Source organism: Vulpes vulpes, chromosome 15 (genome assembly GCF_048418805.1).
Source record: "Vulpes vulpes isolate BD-2025 chromosome 15, VulVul3, whole genome shotgun sequence".
NCBI classification, from domain to species: Eukaryota; Metazoa; Chordata; class Mammalia; order Carnivora; family Canidae; genus Vulpes; species Vulpes vulpes.
The window spans coordinates 66,554,228-66,581,378 of NC_132794.1; the positions used below are offsets into that span (position 1 = coordinate 66,554,228).

A 27,151-nucleotide genomic window follows, 5' to 3' on the forward strand; every position below is an offset into this window, starting at 1 on the left:
ATCCCGGGTCTCCAGGATCGCGCCCTGGGCCAAAGGCAGGCGCTAAACCGCTGCGGCACCCAGGGATCCCTGGAACAAGTTATTTAACTTAGCTGTCTCAACTGTAAATTGGGAACAATGATAGCATTATATCATAGAATTATGACTATTAAATGAGTTAATACATATGAAGCATTTTGAAGAATGACAAACAGTAAACGCTCAATAAATGTTAGCTGCTATTCCATCAAACTCCCAAATTCTTACCTATTCCTCCTATTCTATACTTCCCTCTCTTTACTGTCCCCTCTACCAGAAGACCCTCTCTCCGTTTCTGCAAACTCATCTTTTAGACATAGCTGAAATATTTATCTTCATAGTGTCTGCCCTGATCTCTTTGGCTTAAGATAATATGTTCATTCTGAACTCCCCTACCACTCTTATCCTATACCTCTTTGATGTGACTCAACACTTTTTCCTATTTATGACTATGCATATGTCTTATTTTTTCAACTAAAATGTAAGGTTATTGACAGCAAGATTCATAGATTTTCTGATTTTTATGTTTCCAACAATGTGTTGAGCAGACTGGCATCAAACTTCTCAAAAGAACCTAGTAATATCATTTAGTAAACGATATTGTTTTCAAAATTCTCATTTAAAACTGAGCATTCTATTCCCAGCTAAATAAAACAAGTTTATTTGTAAACAAAGACTTTCAGACTTGAAAGGATTTTAACAATTATATACAATGTATCCTTTCTTAAAAGCTACTAGATACATTTTAGCAAAGTAACAAACTAACAAAGAATGAAAGGCAAAGGACCCAGAAAACAGTGAATTAAACACAAAAGACCAATTCCAGGAGGCCAACTGTGCAGCAGGCCTGAAAAAAAATCATTATAAAGGGAGATCTCGAGAGAAAAATGAGTCTGGGGTGGGGACCAATGGTGGGTATGGGCAATTAGAAAGTAATACTGATAGTCATGTAACAGATTTCAAGTAGTAAGTGAAAAGAATTAAAGGTAAATTTACAAAGAAAACAAAGCAAATAAAAAAGCATTTACAAATTCAAGAAAAATAAGCATAAGAAAGGAAACATAATCATAGTACAATATTTGACCTACAGTGAACAATTACACTTCATAGTAGTGTAAATTTTGACTACTAATTGGCCAAAAATTATGATATAACCATATTAAGAGGATAGGGAGGGAAATTCAGAGTGAAAGAAGATTGTAAGAGAAGTAAACTCCTTAAGTATCATAAGAGGAAATCCCAGATAATACCTTACATTAATAGACTAGATAATGACACAACATTAGTATTTCTAAAACTGTGGTTCCCTTTAAGGAATGGGTCTAAAGGGTTGAAAAGAGTGGAAGAGGGGACTGACATTTTTCATCAGAAGTCTTTATGGCAAAACTTTGATTTTAAAGTGTGCGTATATATTACTTAGACAAAATTAAGATTTTTAATACAAAATATATAGCATTTGGGAATCTTTGGCCTCACTAAGAATTTCATCTTTCCCTTTACTTTGTAATAGCCTTCTCAGGAAAATAAAACTCACCACAATAAAATAAAAGGAGAAAAATATCAAGAAGTTTATTTTTACAGTTGAGGAAATTGTTTAGGAATGAACTAACTGATATTCTCGTTTTATTTTTTTTCCACATGATTGTGGGCAGCACTGTATTTTACCAAGTGAAACAAATTAAGTAGAAATACTTTTTAAAAGCAGATTAGCAAGATGATTTTGTTCTCAATTATATTATCTGCTGCTCAGAGTTGAATCACTTTTTCTCCTTATCTCTCTGAGTCTCTATACCTATGCCATAGTGCTTTTGTGCTTTTAAAACCAAGAAATAAGTGGAAAAATTATAAGTCTCAAAAATAAAGTATGGTATTAAGTAAGAACTATTAATAGTGGTGAAATGCAGAGCATCTAAAGACTAGGGTCTTTTTATCATTTCTATGAATAATAACATTATGGTGATCCATATTCATAGAAACTAGAAAAAAATTATATGCCATCAAGATAATTAAATGTACTTATTGCAACTTAAAAAATATTAACATATATTCCAATTATCCCATCTCTTTTTTTTTTTAAGATTTTATTTTTTAAGTAATCTCTAAACCCAACATGGGGCTTAAATACACAACCCCAAGATCAAAAGTCATATGTTCTACCAATTGAGGCAGCTAGGCACCAAGAATTCATCTTTTACCCCTATAAATATATCATCTCTTTTGCTCCTATAAACATATCAAATTATCCTTAACCTCTCTGCCAGGCCTAAACATATAAATTTCCTAAACATTAAGACCCAGAAGTCAAAATCTCATAGGTACTCAATACAATACGTATAGCAGGTTATCATTTACCAATTAAGCTGTCAACTACTACAAAAGGAGAAACTATATATGCTTTTTCTTACAGCCCACTGTAAACATGAAAATATTTTTTATATAATCACAATTATTTCCATCCAAAAATAAAAAAGAAAGAGGAATTTGGGGTTTGTTTCTGAAAGGAAAAGTATAACATAATCTTGTATATACATAATAAATTATATGAGTGTATAATTATGCTGTATTACATATAATACATATATTTTGATATTTTCTTACGTGTATCAATTTATCTAAATATATATCAATACGCCTACTGATGAATATGTATCATTAAATACAGTGTGTTAAAATATATATTTAATCTGAACTGTATCAAGAAAGAAATTAAATTCTAGTGCTCTCCAAGTCTTTCTCCTCAATTTATGTACTATTTCCACACACACTAATTAACCAAAACTGAGTAAAAGTAAATAATCACACTAAATTGTAATAAACAAAACCATTCTCATCTTGTTTTATTTGGCACACTAAGTTAATAGAAATGAAGGATACTGTTTTCATAAAAATACAGACTTTCAAGCTTCAGAAAATAAGATGTGCTCAACTATGAAAAGAGAAAGAAAAAATACTAAGCTTTTCAAAATCTCTTCCATTAGGACAACCTTCTCTGTATTTTAAGTATTTTAATATTTTTTTGTAAAAGAATCAATCACTTTGCATAATAAAAAGCAATTGGCAAAAAGAAAAAAGAAAAGAAAGAAAAAGAAAAAGCAACTGGCAGGCAGGTGCCTGGGTAACTCAGTCAGTTAGAAGTCTGCCTTTGGCTCAGGTCATGATCCCAGGGTCCTAGGATCAAGCCCCGCATCTGGATCCCTGCTCCTAGGGCAGACTGCTTCTCCCTCTCCCTCTGTGTGCTCTCTCTCTCTCCCTCCCTCCCTCTCTCTCTCAAATAAATGAATAAATCTTAAAAAAAAAAAAAAAAGGAAAAGAAAAACCACTCAGGGCAAAAAGAATTAGAATCACTGATAAAGAATTTTAATGAACAAGCTATTTTTTTAAGACTTTATTTATTTATTCATGAGAGAGAGAGGTAGAGAGAGACGCAGAGACACAGGCAGAAGGAGGAGAAGCAGGCTCCATGCAAGGAGCCCGATGTGGGACTTGATCCAGGGACTCTGGGATCATGCCTTGTGCCAAAGGCAGATGCTCAACCACTGAGCCACCCCAGCATCCCTGAGTAAGCTATTTTTAAGAGAGATTTCTTACTGATTCAATTAAACATCAGCAGCTTAAGCTAGAAAACAAAATCTTAGTATATCTGAATATAATTTCTGTCATTTCTAATTCAAGGTTTGCCATATCTTTTAAGAGAGACCAAAGAGAAATGCATTAGCATTTGTGGTATCATCCTCTTTCATCACAGAAATACATAAACATGCCAACCAAATGATACAAAAATGATATAAAATGCTAATAACTCTCACACAGAGAGTGAGTTAGAGAATCAGCAACCAGAGTGTGATTTGACTTGAAAGAGAAAAACTGGAGGTTTGGAAAAGTCCTTAAACATATTTGCCTTATAGACTGCTTTTTCATCTTATCCTTATCCTTATTCTTGCTCCATAAACCAAATCAAAATAGTCATCAGATTTATTTTTAGATAAAAATAAAAAATTAAAACTTAAGGCAAGATGTTAAAATGTTGAAATCTGAAGAACCAAGTTTTTAAAAATATCCTATATAATAATAAAGAGATACAGCTAACAACAGAATTATAGCACCATTTCTTCTAAACATTATTTCACTATATTGATACACTGAACCTCATTATCCTCATAGATATATCCATGGATATACCTAAAAATGTAGAAGTATAATAATCTATTAACATTTGGCAAAAACAAACAGGCCTGTAAAAACTCACAGAAAAGTCACAATAAAAACAACTGGTTGAGGAAAGTGGGAAAATTAAACTGGCAGATAAAACAATCACATGGCAATGATTCCTAAATGTGAGTCATTATAATATTTGTAATCGGTATTTTGAGATATGATCTTAAAAGAATATTCTTTCTTTGGAATGACAACTTATGGAGTCTTATGAAAGCATCCTCTCTACAGTGCATTATCTAAAATACAGATATATATAAATTTATCTAAAACATAAACATACCTTTCTCTGCCGCTTTTTGAAGGGCTTCTTCAATTCGGGATAGCTCTTTCTGTTTAATATCTTGCAAAGATTTTTCTTCTTTTTCAGCATCATATTTAATACCTAAAAATATATAATTAGTTCATACACTAGGAAATGCAATTATTAAATAAAGAGGAAAAGTTCAACCTCATTATGATTGTGTATTTGCACTGTAAGTCTTGTAAGCCATTTTTTTTGTAACTCAAAAGAGTTGCATTCTTTAAATTAGTTTTACAGAAAGTTTAAACATAAATAATTCCTATTTATTTACAAAGCTTTCATCAAAATAGAAAGGAAGAAAGAACGGAATTAAAGGGAGAAAGGAAAAAGGAAAAAAGGTTAAGCGGGAAAGAGTGAGTAGAAAGGTAAAAGGGAGAAACAAAAGGCAGGCAGAAAATGTATCAGAAAATTTCCAGTTATTTTGTCTGAGGGGTAAAATTTTGAGTAAGTATAATAAACATGTAATCTAATACTAGCTGGTATCAATATAGATTAAAGACTTTCAGAAAGTAACTCAAGAATATATGTCAACAATCAGAAAAAAAAATATTTCCTTTTTATCTAGAAATCTCATTTCTGATACTGTATCCTAAGGAAATAACACAAAAGAACAAAAATGGTATCTGTAAGAATAAGGTGTTTATAATGTTCAATGTAACAGCCCAAAACAGTAGGCATCTCACAATGAACTATCATACAGCCTTTCAAAACTACCACTATCACATATCAAAAATATATACATTAAGTAAAAAACTCAGATTCATGTTGTCTATATGCGATATATATCAACTCAAGTATGTATATGGTAAAGAATGGAAAGCAAAATATAAAAATAAAAATTGTGTTTGCTTTATGATTGGGAGAACAAGTAATTTTTCCCTAAAATATCCAAACTTTTCTTAACATTAAATTATTCTTATAACTGAAAATACATTGCTTAAATAAACATATTGCTTAAATAAACACTACTGCTTTACAACATTCATTAAAAATTAAAATGCATTCATTTACGATGAAAAAATGACCTATTTCACACACATTTTTGAACATTCCTCAAAATCAGAAGCAAAAAAATAGAGAAAAAAATCTCCATTCTTTAAATCTGTATATTAACACATCAGTACATTTTTAAAAATTTAATTCACTTCATTCTTCAAAAGTAAATTATTTAATGCATCTCAACTCAAAATGAAGACTTAGCTGCAAAATAATTATTCACAGAGAATTTAACAAATGGTTAAAAAAAGGAATAATTTCTTCCAACAAATTATTTTGTATACAAATGTGGCAATATATATGTGCATATATGTAAAATACATGTATATATGTAATGATTAGTTTATTTAAATTATCTATTTTATTAAACATATTAAAATACTTAACCAAGGTTAACAATTTAATTTCACTATGCTGTTACTGAATGGATATAACCTAATACAACATACTTGCTCCAGGGACAACAAGCAGGTATAGTCCCTCCAAGGTTGCAATAACTGCTTCTCCATAAAGGTTCTTCCAAGGAATCTTCAAAGTTAATTTATCTAAAGAAATATAATTTCAACCTTAAATTCTTATTTGGGCTGCTCCAGAAAATACACATTTCCCACTTTCCATCTAGAGAAAAAGTATAACAAAACCCTTCACACATATAGTATGTATATTAACTCAGGAAAAAAAAAAGAAAAAAACCCCAATACTGAAGTTTGCAAAGATTTCTTCCATATTAATTTCTATTAGAAGTAACTATGTATATTGTGCTTTATGCTTTCCAAACTTTCTGATATCATTTCCTTTAATATTCCCAACCTGTAAGAAGGGATGAGACAGCTTTTATTTCAATTCTGAAAACAAGAAATTCATTCCCAGAGAAGTTAAATAAATGACATAAGTCTACCCAAGTCATCAGTGTGGATGCCAGAGTGACTCAGCTACTAATACCACCAGAATCACTGGCATCTTTAAATAAAGATGCCCAAAGTTCAAGGAACTGTTTAACCGGATAATAAGCTGAAGAGGAAATAAAATAATGCAACTTAAGGGAGCATTATTTTGATGCACCTGCATGGCTTATGCAGGTAAGCCAGTTTTACCTGGGAATCTATTCCCAGGGTTAAAATCTCAAATTATTTCTCCATCTAAATTTTATTTTTCTTCAGTTTATAAACCTGTTGAGTTTCCTAAACAGCTCCCATGTCAGGGGAGTCTAGAGGTAATGCCAGTATATTCCTGGTCCATTTCTAAGTCTGATAACTTTACAGTGAAAATCACTTGTATTTATAACAAATATTGCTACATATGTAGTTAACTCATAAACTCCTAAAAAGTTGATTTGAGGGGCACCTGGGTGGCTCAGTGGATAGCATCCAACTCTTGATTTCTGCCCTGGTCATAATCTCAGGGTAACAGAATGGAGCCCTCTGTCAGGCCCCATGATTACTTAGCTCAGAGTCTGCTCAAGATTCTCCCTCTCCTTCTCCCTCTGCCTCTGCCCCTCTCCCTGCTCATGTGTGCCCATACTCTCTCTCTCTAAAATTAAATAAAATCTTAGAAAAAAAAAATAAAGCTGATTTGATTGCCTTTATGGTGAGCATGAGACTGAAAAAGTTGAAAATGCCCCTTTAGCCCTATAGCTTAAGGAAAAGGGATTGTCTGTCCCCTCTACCTTTTCTTCTCTCCATTTACCCTAACGCATTTTTCCTCCTATCCGTCATTAGCCTGAATTACACTGGAATTGAGTTATATCATTGCTTCCCATTTATAGAACAGGAAATGTTTTATTTTTTTTTTTATCTTTTATTTTTAAGTAAAAGGATAACCAACTCACAGTTTAGCTATTAGAAAACCAAAACATTCTTTTTTTTTTTTTTTTAAGATTTTATTTGTTCACTCATGAGAAACACACAGAGAGAGAGAGAGAGAGACAGTCAGAGACATAGGCAGAGGGAGAAGCCGACTTCATGCAGGAACCCCAATGTGGGACTCGATCCTATGACCCTGGGATCAGGCCCTGAGCAGAAGGCAGACACTCAACCACTAAGCCACCCAAGCATCCCAAACCAAAACATACTTGAGCTTAACTTAGCCACACTAACTTCACAGGTTAGGTATAATATTTTAACCTAATAAAAGTTTAATAACTAATATAAATGCTCCATAAACCAAACAAGAGATAAATTTTTTTTAAAATATGCTTTGCGTCCTTATATGTAGACGGTCAGTGAGTAATCCTAAAGAATGTCATTTAATTCTTTTAATAATTGAAAAGAAAAAAGAACAAATTCTGAAACATTAACAAACCTCTTCTAAAATATAAACCCAGTTCTAATAACATAATAAATAATGTAATAGTTCTTTAGACAAATATAACTTATCTAATACTCTGGAAATGCAATTTCAATACTATGTCCTAAATTTGAAATTTCCTTAAAGACAAATATCTATTTATCCTTGCCTCTCCCACAGCTACCTACATAATCTTGCACATAGCAATGTGTGCATAAATATCTCAAAGGTAAAAAAAAAAAATGAAAGAATGACTTTAACTTTACTCTAGTATTTCAATTCAGCATGCAGAGTGGCAGTACTAGATACCACCATAGCTAAATATCAACACTTCACACAGCACAAGGCTCTGTGTAACAGTCAAACAAAAAAGATAATGCATGGCCTGAAGCTTTCAATTTAAGGGAGTATCTACTGTTTCAAGGGACAGAAACACAAAAGTGTATTTTAAATTAAAAGGAACACATATGGGGGTGCCTGGGTGGCTCAGTCAGTTAAGCGTCTGCCTTCAACTCAGGTCATGATCCCAGGGTCCTGGGATTAAGCCCATGTCCTACTTAGCAGAGAGCCAGCTTCTCCCTCTCCCTCTGCCTACTACTCCCCCTGCTTGTGCTCTCTCTCACTCTCTGTCAAATAAATAAAATCTTTAAAAAAAAAAAAGGAACATGTATAGGTAATATAAGTAGACTCAAAACAGAAGTATTCAAGTAATTGCTAAGAGATGCTAGAATAGTGAGACAATACCTTTCTTGAATATAAAATAAGTGAAGAAGGAAAGCCACATGGTGAAATAGCAGGGTGATGGAAGTGGAAGGAATGATGGTGGCATAAATGAAAATTCTAAAGTAACAGCAAGTTGTCTAGAGCTATAAATTACATTTTAAAAAAGTAAAAATCAGGTAAGTATGGAACAGTTGAGAGGACTTCACAGGTTATTGTTCTACTAAAAAATTTCTTCAACAAAGATGAATGTTTAGTTATGGATGATCTCAGTGTTAAGAGTTTAGCTGAGGGCAGCGCCGATGGCTCAGCGGTTTAGTGCCGCCTTCAGCCCAAGGCGTGATCCTGGAGACCCCCGGGATGGAGTCCCACGTCAGGCTCCCTGCATGGAGCCTGCTTCTCCCTCTGCCTGCGTCTCTGCCTCTCTCTCTCAATGTGTCTCTCATGAATAAATAAATAAAATCTTTAAAAGAAAAAAAAGTTTAGCTGCAAAGACTTTCTACTTACCAAGACATATCCTCTATACTACGTTGCTGCATAATATATCCAGATGGTTGAACAAAATATGAGGGAAATAAGCTATACTTGCATTATATTTACTAGAGTTTTACAAATTATATCCCTTTCACATATAAAGAAAAAGCATACAAAACTTAAATATCAATTTTGAATATCAAGATATGTTTCGTGCAGTAGAATCAAAGCCTAATAAGTATCGTTGCCCTTCAAATGTCTTTTTTTTTTTTAGAAGGTAATTTTCTACCCTTTTGTCAAAATCTTAAAGTATCTATGTATTACAATAGCATATATTAGGCCCAGAACTCCAAAACCTCTCACATTTTTGTCCAAGCTAAAAAATGTTTTAGATTAAATAACACAGGAAAAATAAAAAACTAAAAGACTGGGATCCCTAGGTGGCGCAGCAGTTTAGCGCCTGCCTTTGGCCCAGGGCGCGATCCTGGAGACCCAGGATCGAATCCCACGTTGGGCTCCCAGTACATGGAGCCTGCTTCTCCCTCTGCCTATGTCTCTGCCTCTCTCTCTCTCTCTCTCTCTATGTGACTATCATAAATAAATAAAAATTAAAAAAAAAAAAACTAAAAGGACTAAGAATAACTCAAGTGAAGAGTACTTACCAATTTGGCCAGCTTTGACTTTAAAAGGAACATCCAATTCACTCTTAGAAAGGAAGAAAAAAATTTTAAAGACATCTTAAATTATTAAGCTCCCACAAAATCACCTTCGTATCATCATTAAATACACAATCACCTTGGGGTGCCTGGATGGCTCAGTTGGTTAAGCGTCTGCCTTCTGCTCAGGTTATGAACCCAGGGTCCTGGGATCAAGCCCCACATTGGGCTCCCTGCTCAGGAGAGCATGTGCTTCTCCCTCTCCCTCTGCCCTGCCACCCCCCTCCCCCCATTTCCCTCACCCCCCTCATGCTCTTTCGCTCTCTTTCTCAAATAAATAAAATCCCCCCCAAAAAAATATACAATCATCTCGAAGGAAAAACATGAAATAAATTTTCTGTATCTGAGTAACTCAGAAAGGACATCCTGAAAAAAAAAGAGTTTCTAGTGACTTAAATTGGACTCTGAGGAAAGATTCACAAGAGAAACACAACTATAAATAGAGGCAACAGAAAAAGTGTTTATGGTTAGGAATGCCTGGGTAGCTCAGTCAGTTAAGCATCTGCCTTCAGCTTAGGTCATGATCCCAGGGTCCTGGGCCTGAGTCCCATGTCAGGTTCTCTGCTCAGCAGGAAGTTGGCTTCTCTCTCTGCCCTCCCACCCTCCGCTTCTGCACTCTCTAATAAATAAATAAAATCTTAAAAAAAAAGAGTTTGTAGTTAAAGTAATTGGACAAACTGGTTACTTGTTTTAATAAACCACACCAAGACCGATGGAAATGCCAGGAGCTTTTAAAATAATAGATGGACACTGCTTAACTGAAATACTAGAATAGGAAAAGGAAGAGTCCTTTCACAAAAATTAGTTGAAAATAATAACAACTATTTACTCTCAAATAAAACATTTGGTAAATAAATAAAACAATCCTAAAAGGAAAGAGAGCTTCCCTACTTATTACTAACCAAATTAGCATTTACTTTAGATAAGTTACTGACAGGTACCAATCATTAATAAAAATAAACTTGCACTTACTTGGATTGGAAAGCACAAATAACTTTTATAGTCACAGAGTACTAAACAATAACTGATATTCACAATGATCACTTGAATCTTTATAATTTTTTTAAGATTTTATTTATTTATTCATGATAGACAGAGAGAGAGAGAGAGGCAGAGACACAGGCAAAGGGAGAAGCAGGCTCCATGCCGGGAGCCCGATGTGGGACTCAATCCTGGGTCTCCAGGATCATGCCCTGGGTCGAAGGCAGGCGCCAAACTGCTGAGCCACCCAAGGATCCCTGAATCTTTATAATTTTTAAAAACTTAGCCAATCAGAATAGCCTTTTTGTTAGATGTACCTTAGTACATACTAACAACCTGGTGATTGAAATACCTTAGGTAACAATTAATTAAAAAAATCATTTTACCCAATCATCTGATTACTCAAGCATTCTAGGTGAACAGGAATTGAACGCAATACTGATCTTCTTCTAAACCAAAAAGCAAAATTCTTCTCTAATGGTAAGAGAGCTGCTCTACACCCAAGACAGAAGAAGCAAGTGCAGGGAGAGGGGGATGCATTCAAGGGCATTCATCTAATACTTTAAGTTATACAGGATACAAACTGTAAACTATACACTTCTAAAAGTTTGGTTTCATGCTCACTTTTGACTCTCATGAAATAATTTTTCACAAAAAATAAACATAAACAGCCATATTCAAAGTAAATTCTCACCAATCCAATTTAATTGAGGAAGCTAGCTTGAATTAATGGGGAATATTAATTACAAAATAATTTATTATATTTAATTATAACCCAAATTCAAACTAGACTAAGAGAGATTTCAATTTCTCTCTTAAGCATGTTACATACATATCCTCTCACTGCAATTCTATTTACACTTCTTTCCTTCTAAAATATTTTCCTAAAAAAGAAAAAATAACCTTTATTCCAGTCTCCAGCAAAAGAGTCTTAAGCTCTCAATTTTGGGGTAAAGTTTAAAAAGTTGTAGCATCCTATATAAAGGAAAAGAAAATTTAAATATTTTAAGTGCCCACTACTTGCCAGGCTCTACTTTTAATCTTATTCAAGCCACAAAGGAACAGAGATATTATATCATTTTGTATTATTAATTTCAATTTAAAGATGATTAAACTGGGGGTGTCTCAGTGCCTCAGTTGTAGAGCATCTGCCTTTGGCTTAGGGCATGATCCTGGGGTCCTGGGATTGAGTTCTGTATCAGGCTCCCTCTGCCTTTGTCTCTGCCTCTGTCTCTGTCTCATGAATAAATAAAATCTTTAAAAATAATAAATTTTTTAAAAAAAGATGATTAAACTAATGCTCACGGAAACTGAGAAACTTGCCAAAAGTCTCATAGCTGGTGAAAGGGCAGAGCTAGCTCTGAAACCCAGGTCTGCTAGACTACAAGGTCCATGCCCTTTCCACCATGCCTGCCAAGTTGTTTTCAGGAGAACAAAATTAATTGTTACTTCTCATGACAAAGTTCAATCTCTAGGATCTTCAGTATCCAAAACTGGCTTCCCTGAGACCAGTCATGTGAGCACTTTGAGTATAAGACTCTCCTTAGATACACAGTTTAATATGTAGAAATCCAACCAGAACTCAACACTAGGATTATAAACATACTATAGTTTGTTAGAAATTTGATCAATTATTAAAGAATAATTACTCATTCTGGGGCACTTGGGTGGCTCAGTGGGTTAAGAGTATGACTGCTGATTTTGGCTCAGGACATGATGTCAGCGTTGTGAGATAGCCCCACATCAGGTTCCATGCTCAGCAGAGTCTGCTTGGGATTCACTTTCTCCCTTCTCCCTCTGCCCCTCCCCTCACCTGCATGTGCGCTCTCTCTCTTTAAAACAAATACATTTTTTTAAAAAGTCTAAAAAAAAAAGAATAAACTCATTCTTAAGTGACTTCATAGAATCAAATTAAGTCTAATAGGCTTAAAGCCTAACAGGGAAGGGGATGGGAAGTAAGGGATGGAGAGCTAGAATCCAAAAAAGCTACCTGACTTATTAATAGTACCATAATATTAAAAGCTGGACTGTCAATGTATTTCCAAAGATATAACTATTCATTTGACAAATTGCTAAAATCAAATTCTTATTTACCAAAAAAATATGTAAAGACAATTCTGGAGAAAATTATTTCAAGGAAGACAAATGTCTACTATAAAGCTATTCAGTCAAGTCAAGGAAAAACATTCCATTTCCCAAAAGATACCATTTTGATCATCAGGGGAAAAAAAATCCAAATTTTTAATCTCAGATTTTCCTATAGCAAACCATTAAACAAGTAATCCTTCCCTGAACGACTCACGTTATCTGGTACCAGGTAACCAAGAATTTCTGGGAGCTTACCACCAAATTAACTGAACAATCAACATAGCTTGAAAACTTACCAGAGCATTTTCTTTTATCTGTAGGTTATCTAAGGCCACATTACCTTAAAAAAAAAAAAAGGAAAAATATGAAGTTAAAATACCAATTAATGTAACCTCATAATGCAGTACCAAACACTATGATACTATGCTAAGTGATAAAAAGAAAATAAGCAAAGGAAACTGCAAGAACTTAAGCAGCTAATAACACTTGAGATACATATATATATAAATATATATGTCATATATATATGACACATGGATACATACATACACTGATATGTGTGTGTGTGTGTGTGTGTGTGTGTGTGTGTGTGTGTGTATACTATAGGCTAGCCCAACACAAAAGAAATTATAAAATATTTAAACTGGCTAACATTCAAATAGACAATGTGAAAGAATTTGGAGACTTTCAGACTGAAGAATTCTAGAACCTAAGAAAGTACCTATCATTTTGTATGATTAAGCCAAAGCACCCCCTCACAAAAAGGACTTAAAGAGATCACTATTAGAACAAATCAATTATATTGTAACCCATGATTCTCTCCTTAATTATGGTGTTAATGAACATTTTCTACAGGAATATAATGTTGGTCTTTTAAAACTCCAAACATGCTAACTTCCCAATGATTATTGTTTATGGTTCTAAAGTTACTGTTTGGGATGCCTGGGTGGCTCAGCAGTTGAGCACCTGCCCTCAGCTCAGGGCGTGATCCAGGAGTCCCAGGATCGAGTCCCACATCAGGCTCCCTGCATGGAGCTTGCTTCTCTCTCTGCGTCTCTCTTACTGTGTCTCTCATAAATAAATATATATAAAAAAAAATCTTTAAAAAATTTTTAAAATTAAAGTTACTTTTATTTTTTTAAGTAAACTCTACCTTCCATGTGGCACTCAAACTCACAACACCAAGATCAAGAGTAACATGCTCTACCAATTGAACCAACCAGGTGCCCCTATGGTTCTGTTTAGTTCAATTCTTAAATCTATTTAAAGCCATCATGATATCATTACATGACTCCAGTTTTAAACATTGTACTGCTATTTGTTGATGTATTTTTTTAAGATTTTTTATTTATTCATGAGAGACACACAGAGAGAGGCAGAGACACAGGCAGAGGGAGAAGCAGGCTCCCTGTGGGGAGCCCAATGTGAGACTCGATCCCAGGACCCCAGGATCATGGCCTGAGCCAAAGGCAGACGCTCAACCACTAAGCCACCCAGGCATCCCTATTTGTTGATATATTATAATTAAACATTCTTGCTTACATAAAAATCTAATGAAAAGAAAGTTTCCATTTCATTTAAATTATCTAAAGGTTAATAAAAATTATCATTTCAATATTAAATGCATGACTTGTTCAGTTATATATTTTCTTTTTTTTCTTTCTAAAGATGTATTTGTTTGAGAGAGAGAGAGAGAGAGAGAGAGAGAGCATGAGCAGGGAGGAGGAACAGAGGGAGAGAAGCAGGCTCCCTGCCAAGCAGGGAGCCTGATAGGAGGCTCAATCTCAGGATCCTAGGATCATGAACAAATGCATATGCTTAATTGACTGAGCTACCTAGGCACCTCTGTTATATATTTTCTTAATCACTCATGACACATTTAGATTTTTTAGGGAGCCTGATAGGAGGCTCAATCCTATCAGGATTTTTTAGGGAGCCTGATAGGAGGCTCAATCTCAGGATCCTAGGATCATGAACAAATGCATATGCTTAATTGACTGAGCTACCTAGGCACCTCTGTTATATATTTTCTTAATCACTCATGACACATTTAGATTTTTAAAAACACGATACTTTCAATGCTATAGCCATAAGTATTTTTCAATCAAGGAGTTTTTCCCTCACAGTATTTTGTTGTGAATTTAAAAGAATATTTAATTCTATTATGCCATTGCTAGAGATGACTTTACCCCAGATCTCAGATTTTTTCAAACAAAAAGCACCTCCTATGAGTTAGGTGCTGAAAAGAGAGAAACGATAACAACATCTCTGCTAGTACGGAACTCTCAACCTAGCAAAGGAGACTAAATTTCTAAAATTTTGGAAATATTCTAGTGGCATTAGAGGAAAAAAGTGCACAAATGCAAAGAAGGAGACACCTAACTGCCTAGGAAGATCAAGAACTTCCCAGAAAGGCTAGGCTAGAAGGCTAAAGAAATATTTACTGGGTGGGTAAGAAAAGAGGGCAAACACACTTGCATGAGTAAGACACATTTTAGAAACCACATGTGATTTGATGTAGCTGGAGGGTATGAGAAAAGGATAGGAGATAAAGTTAGGTTGGCAGGAGCCAGACTAACCATGAAAAGTTCAGACTGGTCACAACACAAAGATGAAATACACATAACAAGGATGACAAAATCAGAGCCGTATTCTAGAACCATTACTCTACTCTTCTAAGAAATAACCATGGATCTGTCCAAACAATTTAGCTATAAGGATACTACAGTATTGGTTAGAACGGCAGAAAGAATGGATGAATGGGAGGAGAGAGACTAGAGGGATGGAGGACCTAAGGAACTAAATGTCCAAGAAGGCATACATCATAATACATCTATGATATAGAGCAAAAGTGTAGACAGCTAAGGGAAAATATTCAAAAAATATGAATTTTTTAAAAAGTCAAAGAATGCCCAGATTGATCCAATCTGATATAATTGAAAGAGTATACATATGTACACATACAAAGAAAACAACTGTAAAACTAGATACCATAATGATCAGAGTGGTTATTTCTATAATAAAGTTCATTTGTTATACATTTATTTTAATTTTCTAAAATAAACTGCTGAAAGCTGCAAAAAAAGGAGAGAGGGAGGTAAGAAGCCTTACAAGTGGGAAGAAAATAGATCAGCATTATAATAGGACAAAAGGGAAAGAGTACAGGCAGTGGAGCAGCTTCCACAATACACTAAAAAGGGGATCTGGGTGGCTCAGTGCAGTAAGCATTTGACTTGATTTCTGCTCTCATCATGATCTCAGGGTCATGAGATGAATCCATATCATCCCGTCGTCCTGTGCTGCCCCATCTTACCCAGGAGTCTACTTAAGATTCTTTCTCCCTCTCCTTCTGCCTCTGTCTTTGTCCCTACTCACAAGCTCTCTCTCTCTAAAAATAAAAAACAAAACAAAACAAAACAAAACAAACAAAAAAAAAAAACGCTAAAGAGAAATTAAAACCTGAAATAGTAACTTCAAAGTCAAAGAGGTAGAGTCAGGGTAAGAAGTTATTTTATAGGTAGAACTGACAAGATGACATCACAGACTAAATTCAGGAATAATAAAGTAGTGGTGGAAAAAAGACACATCTTCTGGAATTGGGAAAAAAAAATCCTTAAGTATTATATGTAGGGATGTCTGGGTGGCTCGGTGGTTGAGTGCCTGTCTTCAGTTCAGGGCATGATCCCAGGGTCCTGGGGTAGAATCCCACATAGGGCTCCCCACAGGGAGCCTGCTTTTCCCTCTGCCTGTGTCTCTGCCTCTCTCTCTCTCTCTCTCTCTGTATCTCTCCTGAATGAATAAATAAAATCTTAAAAAAAAAAAAAAAAAAAGGAGATCCCTGGGTGGCTCAGCGATTTGGCACCTGCGTTCGGCTCAGGGCGTGATCCTGGAGTCCCGGGATCAAGTCCCACATCAGGCTCCCTGCATGGTGCCTGCTTCTCCCTCTGCCCATGTCTCTGCCTCTCTCTCTCTCTCTATGTCTCTCATGAATAAATAAATAAAATCTTTTAAAAAAAAGAAGTATTACATGTAAAAATTACATAAAAAGGAAAAATATTGCTGGATTTAATTTGATCAATTATGGATTATAAATAATCACAATTGGAAACTCTATTCAAGTCAAAAGAACTGAGCTGCACAGATGCTAGTACATATTTGAAGCAATCCAAACTAGTTTTACAAGATCTAAGGCCCATAAAGAGACTTGCAAACTTACTCATGAATTTGGATAGCTCTACTCAGTGATCCTCACTAGTGGGTCAAATGTCATTAGGGGTGCTCACAAATAATCTACATTAGATATAAAGTATTTTTTAACAATTATTAAGACACTAACACAATGTAGGTAAAAATATAAATGCAGTTATAAAAAGTGGGCTATTTTTAATCACAGTCTTTCATCTTTAATGAATAGACGGTATTTATTTATTTGGATTTTATTTATTTACTCATGAGAGACAGAGAGAGAGGCAGAGACATAGAGAGAGGGAAGAAGCAGACTTCCTTTTTTTTTTTTTTTTTTTTTTTTTTTAATTTTTATTTATGATAGTCACAGAGACAGAGAGAGAGAGGCAGAGACACAGGCAGAGGGAGAAGCAGGCTCCATGCACCGGGAGCCTGATGTGGGATTCGATCCCGGGTCTCCAGGATCGCGCCCTGGGCCAAAGGCAGGCGCCAAACCGCTGCGCCACCCAGGGATCCCAAGAAGCAGACTTCCAATGGGGAGCCCGATGCGGGACTTGATCCTGGGACTCCGGGAGCCAAAGGCAGATGCTCAACTGCTGAGCCATCCAGGCATTCCAAATAGATATTTAAACGTGAAATACTGAAAACTACCAATACGATTAACACAGTTGAACAAGTGTACTTAGAAAGTCAGACAAAAGAGGTAACTGATTATTGCTAACAGGATTAAAGATTTTTTTAATTAATGTTTTTCAGTATTTTCTAGCTTTTTTAATAATCAAATATGATTGCTAAAATTATACAAACTGTAATAATGGAAAACAAAACAAAACAAAGGTAAATTCTAATGTCAGTAGGACCTCGATATATTTATATACATTCCTCCTACATCTAATATCTACCTTACAAGACACATTAAAAAGTATCTTATTTCTGCTACGTAGAGTCTAGCAAGCAAATGCAAACTTCCTCTCTGCAAAATGTGATACTATCTAACAGTAAATATAACAATGAAATAAGAATGACACATTCTATAAATTATCTCCACTGAAGGTGGAGCCACTAGCCCTACCACAAAGAAGAGGGGAGGGATAGCAGCATATTACAGATTAACACCAGGGTAGAAGTGCATTCATTCATTCGACCAGTAGATGAGTGCTTTATCTATGTAAGGCACTGTGCTAACATGTACCCTTCCACTAACCTGCATGCTTTTCTGCAGGCATATCTGCAGGAGTTTAATTATCTATATCTTCAGAATATTAGAAATTTTGTTTACATAAAAAATAATTTATAAGACTAAGACTAAAGCAGACCCCCTCCTAAATATCAACCATTTTATTTTTAAATGAATACTGAGGGAAAAGTTAGATTTAATTTCCTGCTTCTACTTCAAGATAACATAATAATTCCATATATAAGCAAATAACTTTAGTGCTATAGCCAGATCACAAGGCTAAGAACAGAGGCCATAGAAAGTTCCTGAAAACCTAGAGGAAGGATAAATATTTGTGTCAAAACTTTAAAAAACAAACAAACAAGAAAAAGAATGAATGATAATTGGAGGGGCGCCTGGGTGGCTCAGTGGTTGAGCATCTGCCTTTGGCTCAGGTTGTGATCCCGAGGTCCTGGGATCTAGTCCCAAATCAGGCTCCTTGCAGGAAGCCTGCTTCTCCCTCTGCCTATGTGTCTACCTCTCTCTCTGTGTGTGTCTCTCATGAATAATTAAAATCTTTAAAAAGAAAAAAAAAAGAATGATAATTGGAGATAAACTAGAAAAAACCTAACTCTGCCAGCAAGGAGGGCACTAAAGCCAATCCCACAATCAGGTGTCTCTACTCCCATAGAGAAGTTCCAAGAAGACAGTGGTGATACACAAGTAAGGAAGTTCTATGAAGTGATTTCCTTTTATGATGGACAGGTCTAAAGGATAAGAGTAAGTAGTAAGTGCAGTCAGTGTTTCAAAAGAGAAGATTTCTCATTCTCATCTTATATGATTCTCAGTAATAAACTAGAAACATTTTGACGAGCATACATAGCTAGGGAGTCACACAAAGTTTCCAAATTAATCGTAAAGGGTATTTTCAGAACTAGTTTAAAGGGTAAATTCTGGATCAAAATTTAATAATCTTTACTAATGAACCAGAAGATGAAAATGATGACAAAAATCTATTAAATTAGCAAAGGACACCAACATAAATAGAGTTGGAGTCATCTCAAAAAATACAATAGAGGGGATCCCTGGTGGCTCAGTGGTTTAGTGCCTGCCTTCAGCCCAGGACATGATCCTGGAGTTCCAGGATCAAGTCCCACGTCAGGCTTCCTGCGTGGAGCCTGCTTCTCCCTCTGCCTGTGTCTCTGCCCACCCCCACCCTCTCTGTGTGTCTCTCATGAATAAATAAAATCTTTAAATAAAAAAAAAAAACAATAGGGGGATCCCTGGGTGGCGCAGCGGTTTAGCGCCTGCCTTTGGCCCAGGGCGCGATCCTGGAGACCCGGGATCGAATCCCACGTCAGGCTCCCGGTGCATGGAGCCTGCTTCTCCCTCTGCCTATGTCTCTGCCTCTCTCTCTCTCTCTCTGTGACTATCATAAATTAAAAAAAAAAAAAAAAAACAATAGAAAAAGAAATGGTTGCCAAATTATAGAAAACAAACCAAATTAGTAGATTTGTGAATACAAATGAAATGGTACTGGCATAACATGGAACAAGCTTAAGTCTAAGAATGGCTTCTAAAACATAACAGTCTACAAAATAAATAAATAAAGGTAATACTGATGTTAAATACCTTCAATCAGAAATTATCTAGACTTTCACAGAAGTTTAGCTATATCTTTCTAGTGGCACTTAACTACATAAATCCCTAATCTGATTATAAACTTCTTACTGAGTCTCCTCATAGTAGGTGCTCAATAAACAGACATAATTGATTTAGAATGCATATTTCACTGGGGTAGGATGACTACAGTAAGAACATAAAATCGTTCTATTTTAGACCCTCTGAGCTATAACCTTTCTTGATCCTCCAGCCTTCTAATGAAGGAGACAGGAAATAGACATCAAGCAAAAGAAACCGAGGCTTAGGGAAGCTAATGACTGGCCTAAGGTTACTATGTCAACCTAGTAAGTGGTAGACCAGAGATCAAATTCTCTAATGCCCAGTGTTTTGTTCAGAGTATCACACTGTCTTCCAAAGAGCAGAGAAGAATGGGTAAAGGATTTTAATTCTGAAAATAATTCTATCTCCCTTGAGGGGAAAAAATGCCATACACGGAGAGGCCTGTGTAGTTGATGGATCCACTTTTGGTCTTTGCATTTTAAGACTGTGAAAAAAATCCAAACACAAAGGAAAACTAAAATCAATACAACAAGGACAAAACCAGTAAGACAGACAGAGTCCAGGTGTATGTTAGGAGGATTATCAGAAAAAAGGATAGTGCCACAGTGGAAAATACAGAAGCAGGAGAAAGCATTGCAAAATAACCATTTTAGGACTTTTCAAAAATCTACGTTTTTCTAGAAACAAAAGACAGAAATTCCTAAGTTATTCAGAACCATAAATATCTTTAAACCTAATTCCCTCTCACTTTACATATAACAACCAAAAAAAAAAAAAAAAAGAAGCCTAAAGAGATCAGGCAATTTATCTAAGATCAGACAATTAACGTGTAGCAGTGCTAATAGAACCTAATGACAACTGGAGATAAACTGGATAAACCTAATCCTGGTCAATGTTCTTAATGTAAAACAAACTAATTCAAAACTGTGTTTAAAAACAAAACAAAAAACTCCAACAAAGATGCCATGCATTACTCCTTGAAACTAGCTTTGCATACTATAAAATAATAAATAGCTAATGCTATATATTTGTTATCTTTACGTATCTATCACAGACTCATTATTCATTTGAAATTATATAAAATATTCAGACATTCATTCTCCAATAAAGTGATTTAAAGTAATGACTGAGCAGTTTTTTAAAACATAAATCAAATTATTTTTAATAATCATTGGTTTAGCAAAGAATATTGAAGAAACTATTGTAGCAATTCATTTCAATTGAATCTTTCCATTCAACCCAAATTAACTAGTTAACAGACTTTTTTTTTTAAGTTTTATTTATCTAAGTAACCCCTACACAAACCCAAGATCAAGAGGCACACAAGCTCCTCCGCCTCTCCCTCCTCCCACTGAGCCAGGTAGGTGCCTCCCGCAAACTCCTCTTACTAGGAGTTCACAGAGACTCTGTCTTGGCAGAAAAAAGGAAAGGAAACAATCGACTCTTACTCTTTCCATTTCCCTGTTGAAACAGGAAGTCTTGGCAAAGAAAGATGAAAAACTGCCAGATTACCAGCAAACTTTCTCCCTTTCAGGGATCTTGTAATAGTGAGTAGTGTAGCAGAGCTTCCTAGCAGAATGGTTATCAAACTACTAACTTCCAGTTTTATTTCTGGAAAAGGGATTTTTCATTTATGATGCTATTTCAAAATATGGTAAGGTATTTTCAATTGAAGTTTTTAAGCACTGCTTTGATAATAACCAAGCCTAAATATATATTTCAATATTGAACTGTTATTTATTTTACATGCTACAGGACAAACTACTAACAAGCATGGCCTTCACTATACCAAGGGTTGGCCAGGAGGAGGAAAAGACTAAAAAAAAAAAATCCCTCTAAAACTTTAGAAATATCTAGATACTGCTGTTTTGTTAAGGTTAAAAAGAAGCAAAGAGGCCAGCTTTTTCTTGTATTCTCAAGATACTCTACGGCTACCTGTTAAGATAATGTAAAATATTAGATTTGGATTCACAAATATATCAGTATGAGGCTGGAACTTCATTTATCTTAATGTTATATTTCACGTCTGTGACTCTTTGCTCACCATTCTGAGTGAAGAAAAAGAAGAAAGATGCAGTGATTACGACTTCCCACTATGTAGGCAAAGCAAGTGGCACAAAGACGTATCCAATGAAGGAGATCACTCTACTCTGGCCTTGTTCAATCACAAAGATTAAAAGCCAGAAGAGATGACCTTATCAACCCTCTCACCTACAGATAAGAAACTAGTGGTCACTGGTCAATGACTTGCCAAAAGCCCCACAATTTGGGCACCATCAGAGATGGAATTAGATCCTTCCTTCCTTATGCTGCTCTGCCCAAAAGTATCTGGCAGCTGACAGAATAGCATCAGGCCTGAGGTGAAGAACAGTACAGTAATCAGCATAGGTTCAGCCTGGTTTGCAAAGATACAAACTCTGCAGGCACTCCACTTGGCTTCTACTCCTGATCACTGGAGCCACTCCTTGCAACCAACACATCACAGCCTCTAGGTATACTCTGTTTAATGAAAGAGAGAATTCGGAATGAAGGATTTTCCTGCTGACTTTCCACAGTTAATCACTTTGAAAAATCAAATCGACAAAGGTTCTAGATTGCCACAATACTTACTTAAGCCAAGTTGCAAAAGATAGGGTGTTTCAACATACCTTTTCAATACATGTTACTCTTAAAACAATTATAACCTGGACACAGCTCAAATAGCTAAAGGCTGTGCAATTTATCTTTAGGTATCAGGTTGTGGAGAACAAAAACCTTCCTACCTGCATAGGCAAGCAACATGCCCACCACACACTCTTCTGGGTCTGAAAGCCTTACTTACAAACTAGCTGGCATCTAAGTATATAAGTGTAAATGTAAGTATTTTAAGTGCAAATTCAAATGCAAGTGAGTTTTTTTCCTTTTAAAAAGTTTGGAAAATAAGAAATGTTTAGATGTGTTGTGTTTGCTCTAAACCAAACTGTCACGTTTCAGAATATGAAAATTACAAAGTTTGAAGCCTAGAAGAAATATATTCATGAAAATAAAACAAAGCAGGCTGTTTTCCATTAACTCAGCTATGTTTGTTTATCATCACTATTACTATCAGTGTTAACAATTTAACAATTATAATTACAGAGGATTTTCGGACTGTGTCACAAACACAGTGCTATTTCCCCATTTTACAGATAAGGAAACAGGTTTAAAGAATTAAAATATTTTGCCTATGGATCCCACAGTTAGTAAATAATCAGGGCTTCATTTTCCTACAACAAGCAAGATTTTTTAAAAGATCATTCTGCTTAAATCACTGTGAAAACATACATGAACTGTTTGGCATTAAAAAAAAATCTTTAAAAGAATAAAAACAAAAAAGATAGCTTTTTTTTTTTTTTTTTGCTTCTCCAATTTAAAGGTAATATTCTTAGTACTCTTCCTGATTCAAGACTTTCAAATAAAATTTCCCTTTCCTTCTTACTCTACAACTTATTATGAATTTCACTGTAAATGTCTATATATGTATATATGTATGAATATACATACACCACAATCCTTTTCAAGTTGTTTACTTTTAAAACTACTTCCTGATATCATCCAAAGATTTTGCATTTTTACCAACATACCTTTCAATCACTTAAGATATGTTTCCCTCTTAAGTTACAAATTTCATGAGGAATATACATCTAAGCCCTTTTCCACTTCTTATTACAACTTGTTCAGCACCCAGAAGGTCTCTTAAAAATGTGAAAGACAAACTCAATATTCTCCTTCAACCTGAGTTTCTCAACAAACATTTTTGGCTGGCTAATTCCTTGGTGTAAGGAGCCGTCCTGTGCATTGCAGGATGTAGCAGTATGCCTAGGGTCTACCCACTAGATCCCAGCAGCATACCCCTGTTACTCAGTGTGACAACCAAAACTGTCTCAGACATTGCCAAATATTCCTTTGGGGCAAAGTCATTTCCAGTCAAAAATCACTGCTTTAGCCTAGTCAAACACTCCAGGTAAGTAGTATCAATTTAGGGGGTGCCTGGGTGGTTCAGTCAGGTAAGTGTCTGCCTTCCACTCAGGTCATGATTCCAGGGTCCTGGGATTGAGTCTCACATTGGGGTCCATGCTCCACAGGGAGCCTGCTTCTCCCTCTCCCTCTGCCTGCTGTTCCCTCTGCTTGTGCTCACTCTGTCAAACAAATAAAATCTTTTTTTTCAATATCAGTTTAGTTTTCCATTTGTTTCTAAAGAATAGTAACATCAGTCCTGTGAAATGTTTAGAGGTTGAATTCTTTTATCACAACGTAAAAATTTAACAAGAAAAAAATGGGAACAGCCAAACTCTACTACACATAACCCTTATTTACTAAAAGTTTTCAAATAAGATTATATAAAATTTCCAATTCTTTATAAAACGTGTCAATGTAATGGATGTCCTAAATTATCAGCTATTTCATTAATACACCCACTTGTTTACCACCAAAACAAAGGGTGGCAAAACTTTATAGAAGCAGAGATGTGGGCTGATAAGGCTGAGGGAATCCCTAAGTGGACCTCCAGTAGATACAGTTAGTTCCTGAAAGGAGTTTATTTTCTCAGCCCTATATTAAAACCGATGTTTGCCACCAACAGCATACCTCATTCTAAAAAAAAAAAAAAAAAAAAAAGAAGAAAGATAGAAAGTTTCTTTTCCTACATACCACCTAAAAAAGGGACGAATTTTAAATGACATAATATTGTGGCATTTTTAATTTGAGATGTGAAAAAGTTCAAAATCCCCAGGCAGCATACTTCACAATTTCATACTAAAAACATGTACAACTAACATGAAAGTATTGGTACTGGAAGGAACCTCAGATGTTACCTATTATAACTTCCAATTTTAAAGAAAAAGGAAAGTAAGATTTGGTAGAGAAGAAACCTTTGAATATATCCATAAACTTTCTTTTTTTAAAAAAATCCATCTGATGTAAATAGGATACAGTGTTTTAACTTAACCTTACTTTAACTTAACTTTAGGTGATTTTGAGTAGTGACCACGTAGGAATATTCCATTATCTGGTATGATTTTTTTTTTAAGTTTAAATTAAGATGAAAAAAACAAAGGCCAAGGAAGGTTAATGGCTTGTCCAACACAACCTAGAGCCCACATTTCATAAATGCTAGCCTAGTTGATTGCTAGGGTTGATTGCTGAAGAAGGCAGCGCATGTTCGACTCCTTAAATGTCTCATCTTAACTTCTTTCTTTTGCATTGTATTAGCCTTGAGGGAGGGCATGTAAACAAAGAATGCAGTGTTGGGCAAACCACACAGAACCAATCAAATGACCAGCCACCTCTTCAAAGAAGGCTCATCCACAATCTAGGGCAGTGCTCATGGTTCTAGAACAACATCGCTCAATATAAATATATGGTTCACGTCTGTAATTATAAATTTCAGGGGCCAGATTAAAAAAAAAAAAAGAAGAAAAAAAGAAACGGAGGAATGAACTTTTAATGATGTGTTTAACCCAATGTGCCCAAATATTATTTCAACACATAATCAACATAACAGATTGAGATACTACGCTTTCTCCTACTGAGTGTTTTCAAAACTCCACCTTCTTGGACACTTAGAGCAAACCTCAATGTGAACTAACTGCATTCCGAGTGCCTAATAGACGCAGTGGCTGCTGGCTACCCTATCAGGCAGTGCAGGTCTTTAACTTTTAGACTAAAGTAAAAGCAGCTCCACGCGCTTGAGCAGTTCTTTGGGTTTCCTTACAAAGCTGACAAAATTCCCAAAAGTCCTTTACAGAGTGAAACAAGTATCCTCAAATCCCCAAAGCTTAACATACATCATCAGCACAAATAATCCTCCTGAAGAGCGTGCAAGCATACTACTTCCTGCCTACTTGTACATACTCGGTGTGGGGGCCAGTGTGCGTTTGGGGCGTGCACCTAGCTAATGATGATGCCCGTCGTGGCTTGAATTATTTCTGTCTGTCATCCAAAACAGAACTGGAAAAAAGTCTACTGGAGCGAAGGAAACGTTAAGGGAAGAAAATCGTTTTCTCGGATGCTAAAAGTATTGTAAGAAGCCATACTAAACAGGCCTTTAGTAACGATCTTCCAGGGCCAATCGGCCCCTTCTCAAATCCTGCCGCTCTATAGAAGGGAAGCCGTTCCTGCTCGCCATAAAATGCCCGGAGAAGGTGACTGGGAGAGGCGATTTCCTTTTTCTTCCTTTCCTTGGTGCCACTTATCAGAGTGTGTGAGCGCACAGCCATGCCGGCTGCACGCGGTGCGGGAGGAGGAACCTCTCTTCGCAGGCCCTGCAGCCCCCGGGGCCCGGTGAGGACGGGGGAGGGGGGGGGCCCGGCGGGGCGCGGGGGCCGCCCCCGGGGCCGGAAGGTGGGAGGTCCCGCAGCGCGAGCGCGACCCCGGCCGCGTCTCCCCCCGCCGGGCGGGCACCCCGGGCCTCCCGGCCCCCGCGCACCTGCCGCCTGGGGAGGGGGCCCCGCCGAGCGCCCTCCCCGGAGGCGGAGTCTCGGGCGGCAGAGGGAGCTGGGCCCGGGCTGGAGCCGCGCGGGAGGGGCCGCGGCGGGGCCCCCGCAGCCTGCACGGGCAGGCCGCCCGCCGCGCCCTCTCGCTTACCGCCCCAGATCCCCAGCTTCAGCTGGGACTTGTTCAGGTTCTCCACATAGTCCCCCAGGAAGCGGTTCAGCAGGTCCGCGACCACCGACTCCAGCACCATGGTGGGACTGAGGAACCGAGCGGCAGAGGGAGGAGCCGGAACCGCCCGGCGCAGCTGAGGGCGGCGAGGCGCGCCGCGAATGACAGCCCCGCGGGCGCCGCCACGCCGCCACGCCCCCACGCCGCGCGCGTGACCCAGGCTCTGCGCAGGCGCGCGGGCGCGCACGCGCACGCGCCCCCGCCCCCGCCCCCGCCTGCCCCCGCCGCCGGGGACCCCAGGATGCGCGCGCGGGGCGGAAAGCTCGCCTGCTCTCTGCAGCGGCGGTCCCGGCCACCCGAGGGCGGGCGGAGGAGCGACGCGGAGGCCGGCTCTGCGCTGGCCCTCGCAGCCCGAGGCACCAGAGGACCGGGATGTTAAGGAAAAGGCAGGGCGGGGATCCCTGGGTGGCTCAGCCCTTTGGCCCGGGGCGTGATCCTGAAGTCCCAGGCTCGAGTCCCACGTCGGGCTCCCTGCAGGGAGCCTGCTTCTCCCTCTGCCTCTGTCTCTGCCTCTCTCTCTGTCATGAATGAATAAATTAAAAAATAAATAAAAATTTAAAAAAGAAAAGGAAGGGCAGGAGTTACTGAGCGCAGCTATGTGGACATCTATGTGGCCGCTCCGTGCGCCTACCGTCGCCTCCAGTCGGGCGA

General features: G+C 37.0%; 1 protein-coding gene across 4 annotated transcripts in view; it reads right to left on the reverse strand.

Moving 5' to 3' along the window:
- Positions 1 to 26,661, reverse strand: part of VPS13C (vacuolar protein sorting 13 homolog C) — a 168,399-nt gene extending 141,738 nt beyond the window's left edge. For 3 of the 4 annotated variants that reach the window (XR_011997412.1, XM_026001977.2, XM_072738706.1), the window contains exons 1-5: positions 26,423 to 26,652; positions 13,092 to 13,135; positions 9,673 to 9,715; positions 5,980 to 6,075; positions 4,514 to 4,615 (exon numbers count right to left, since the gene is read on the reverse strand). Coding sequence is in view for 3 of the 4 variants with exons in the window: in XM_026001977.2 (XP_025857762.2) it covers positions 4,514 to 4,615; positions 5,980 to 6,075; positions 9,673 to 9,715; positions 13,092 to 13,135; positions 26,423 to 26,522 (385 nt within the window). In the remaining variant the exon portion in view is untranslated. Of the gene's footprint in view, positions 1 to 4,513; positions 4,616 to 5,979; positions 6,076 to 9,672; positions 9,716 to 13,091; positions 13,136 to 26,422 lie in introns of all 4 variants that reach the window. The other variant, XM_026002038.2, reaches the window with a different exon arrangement.
- Positions 26,662 to 27,151: the final 490 nt, after the last annotated feature.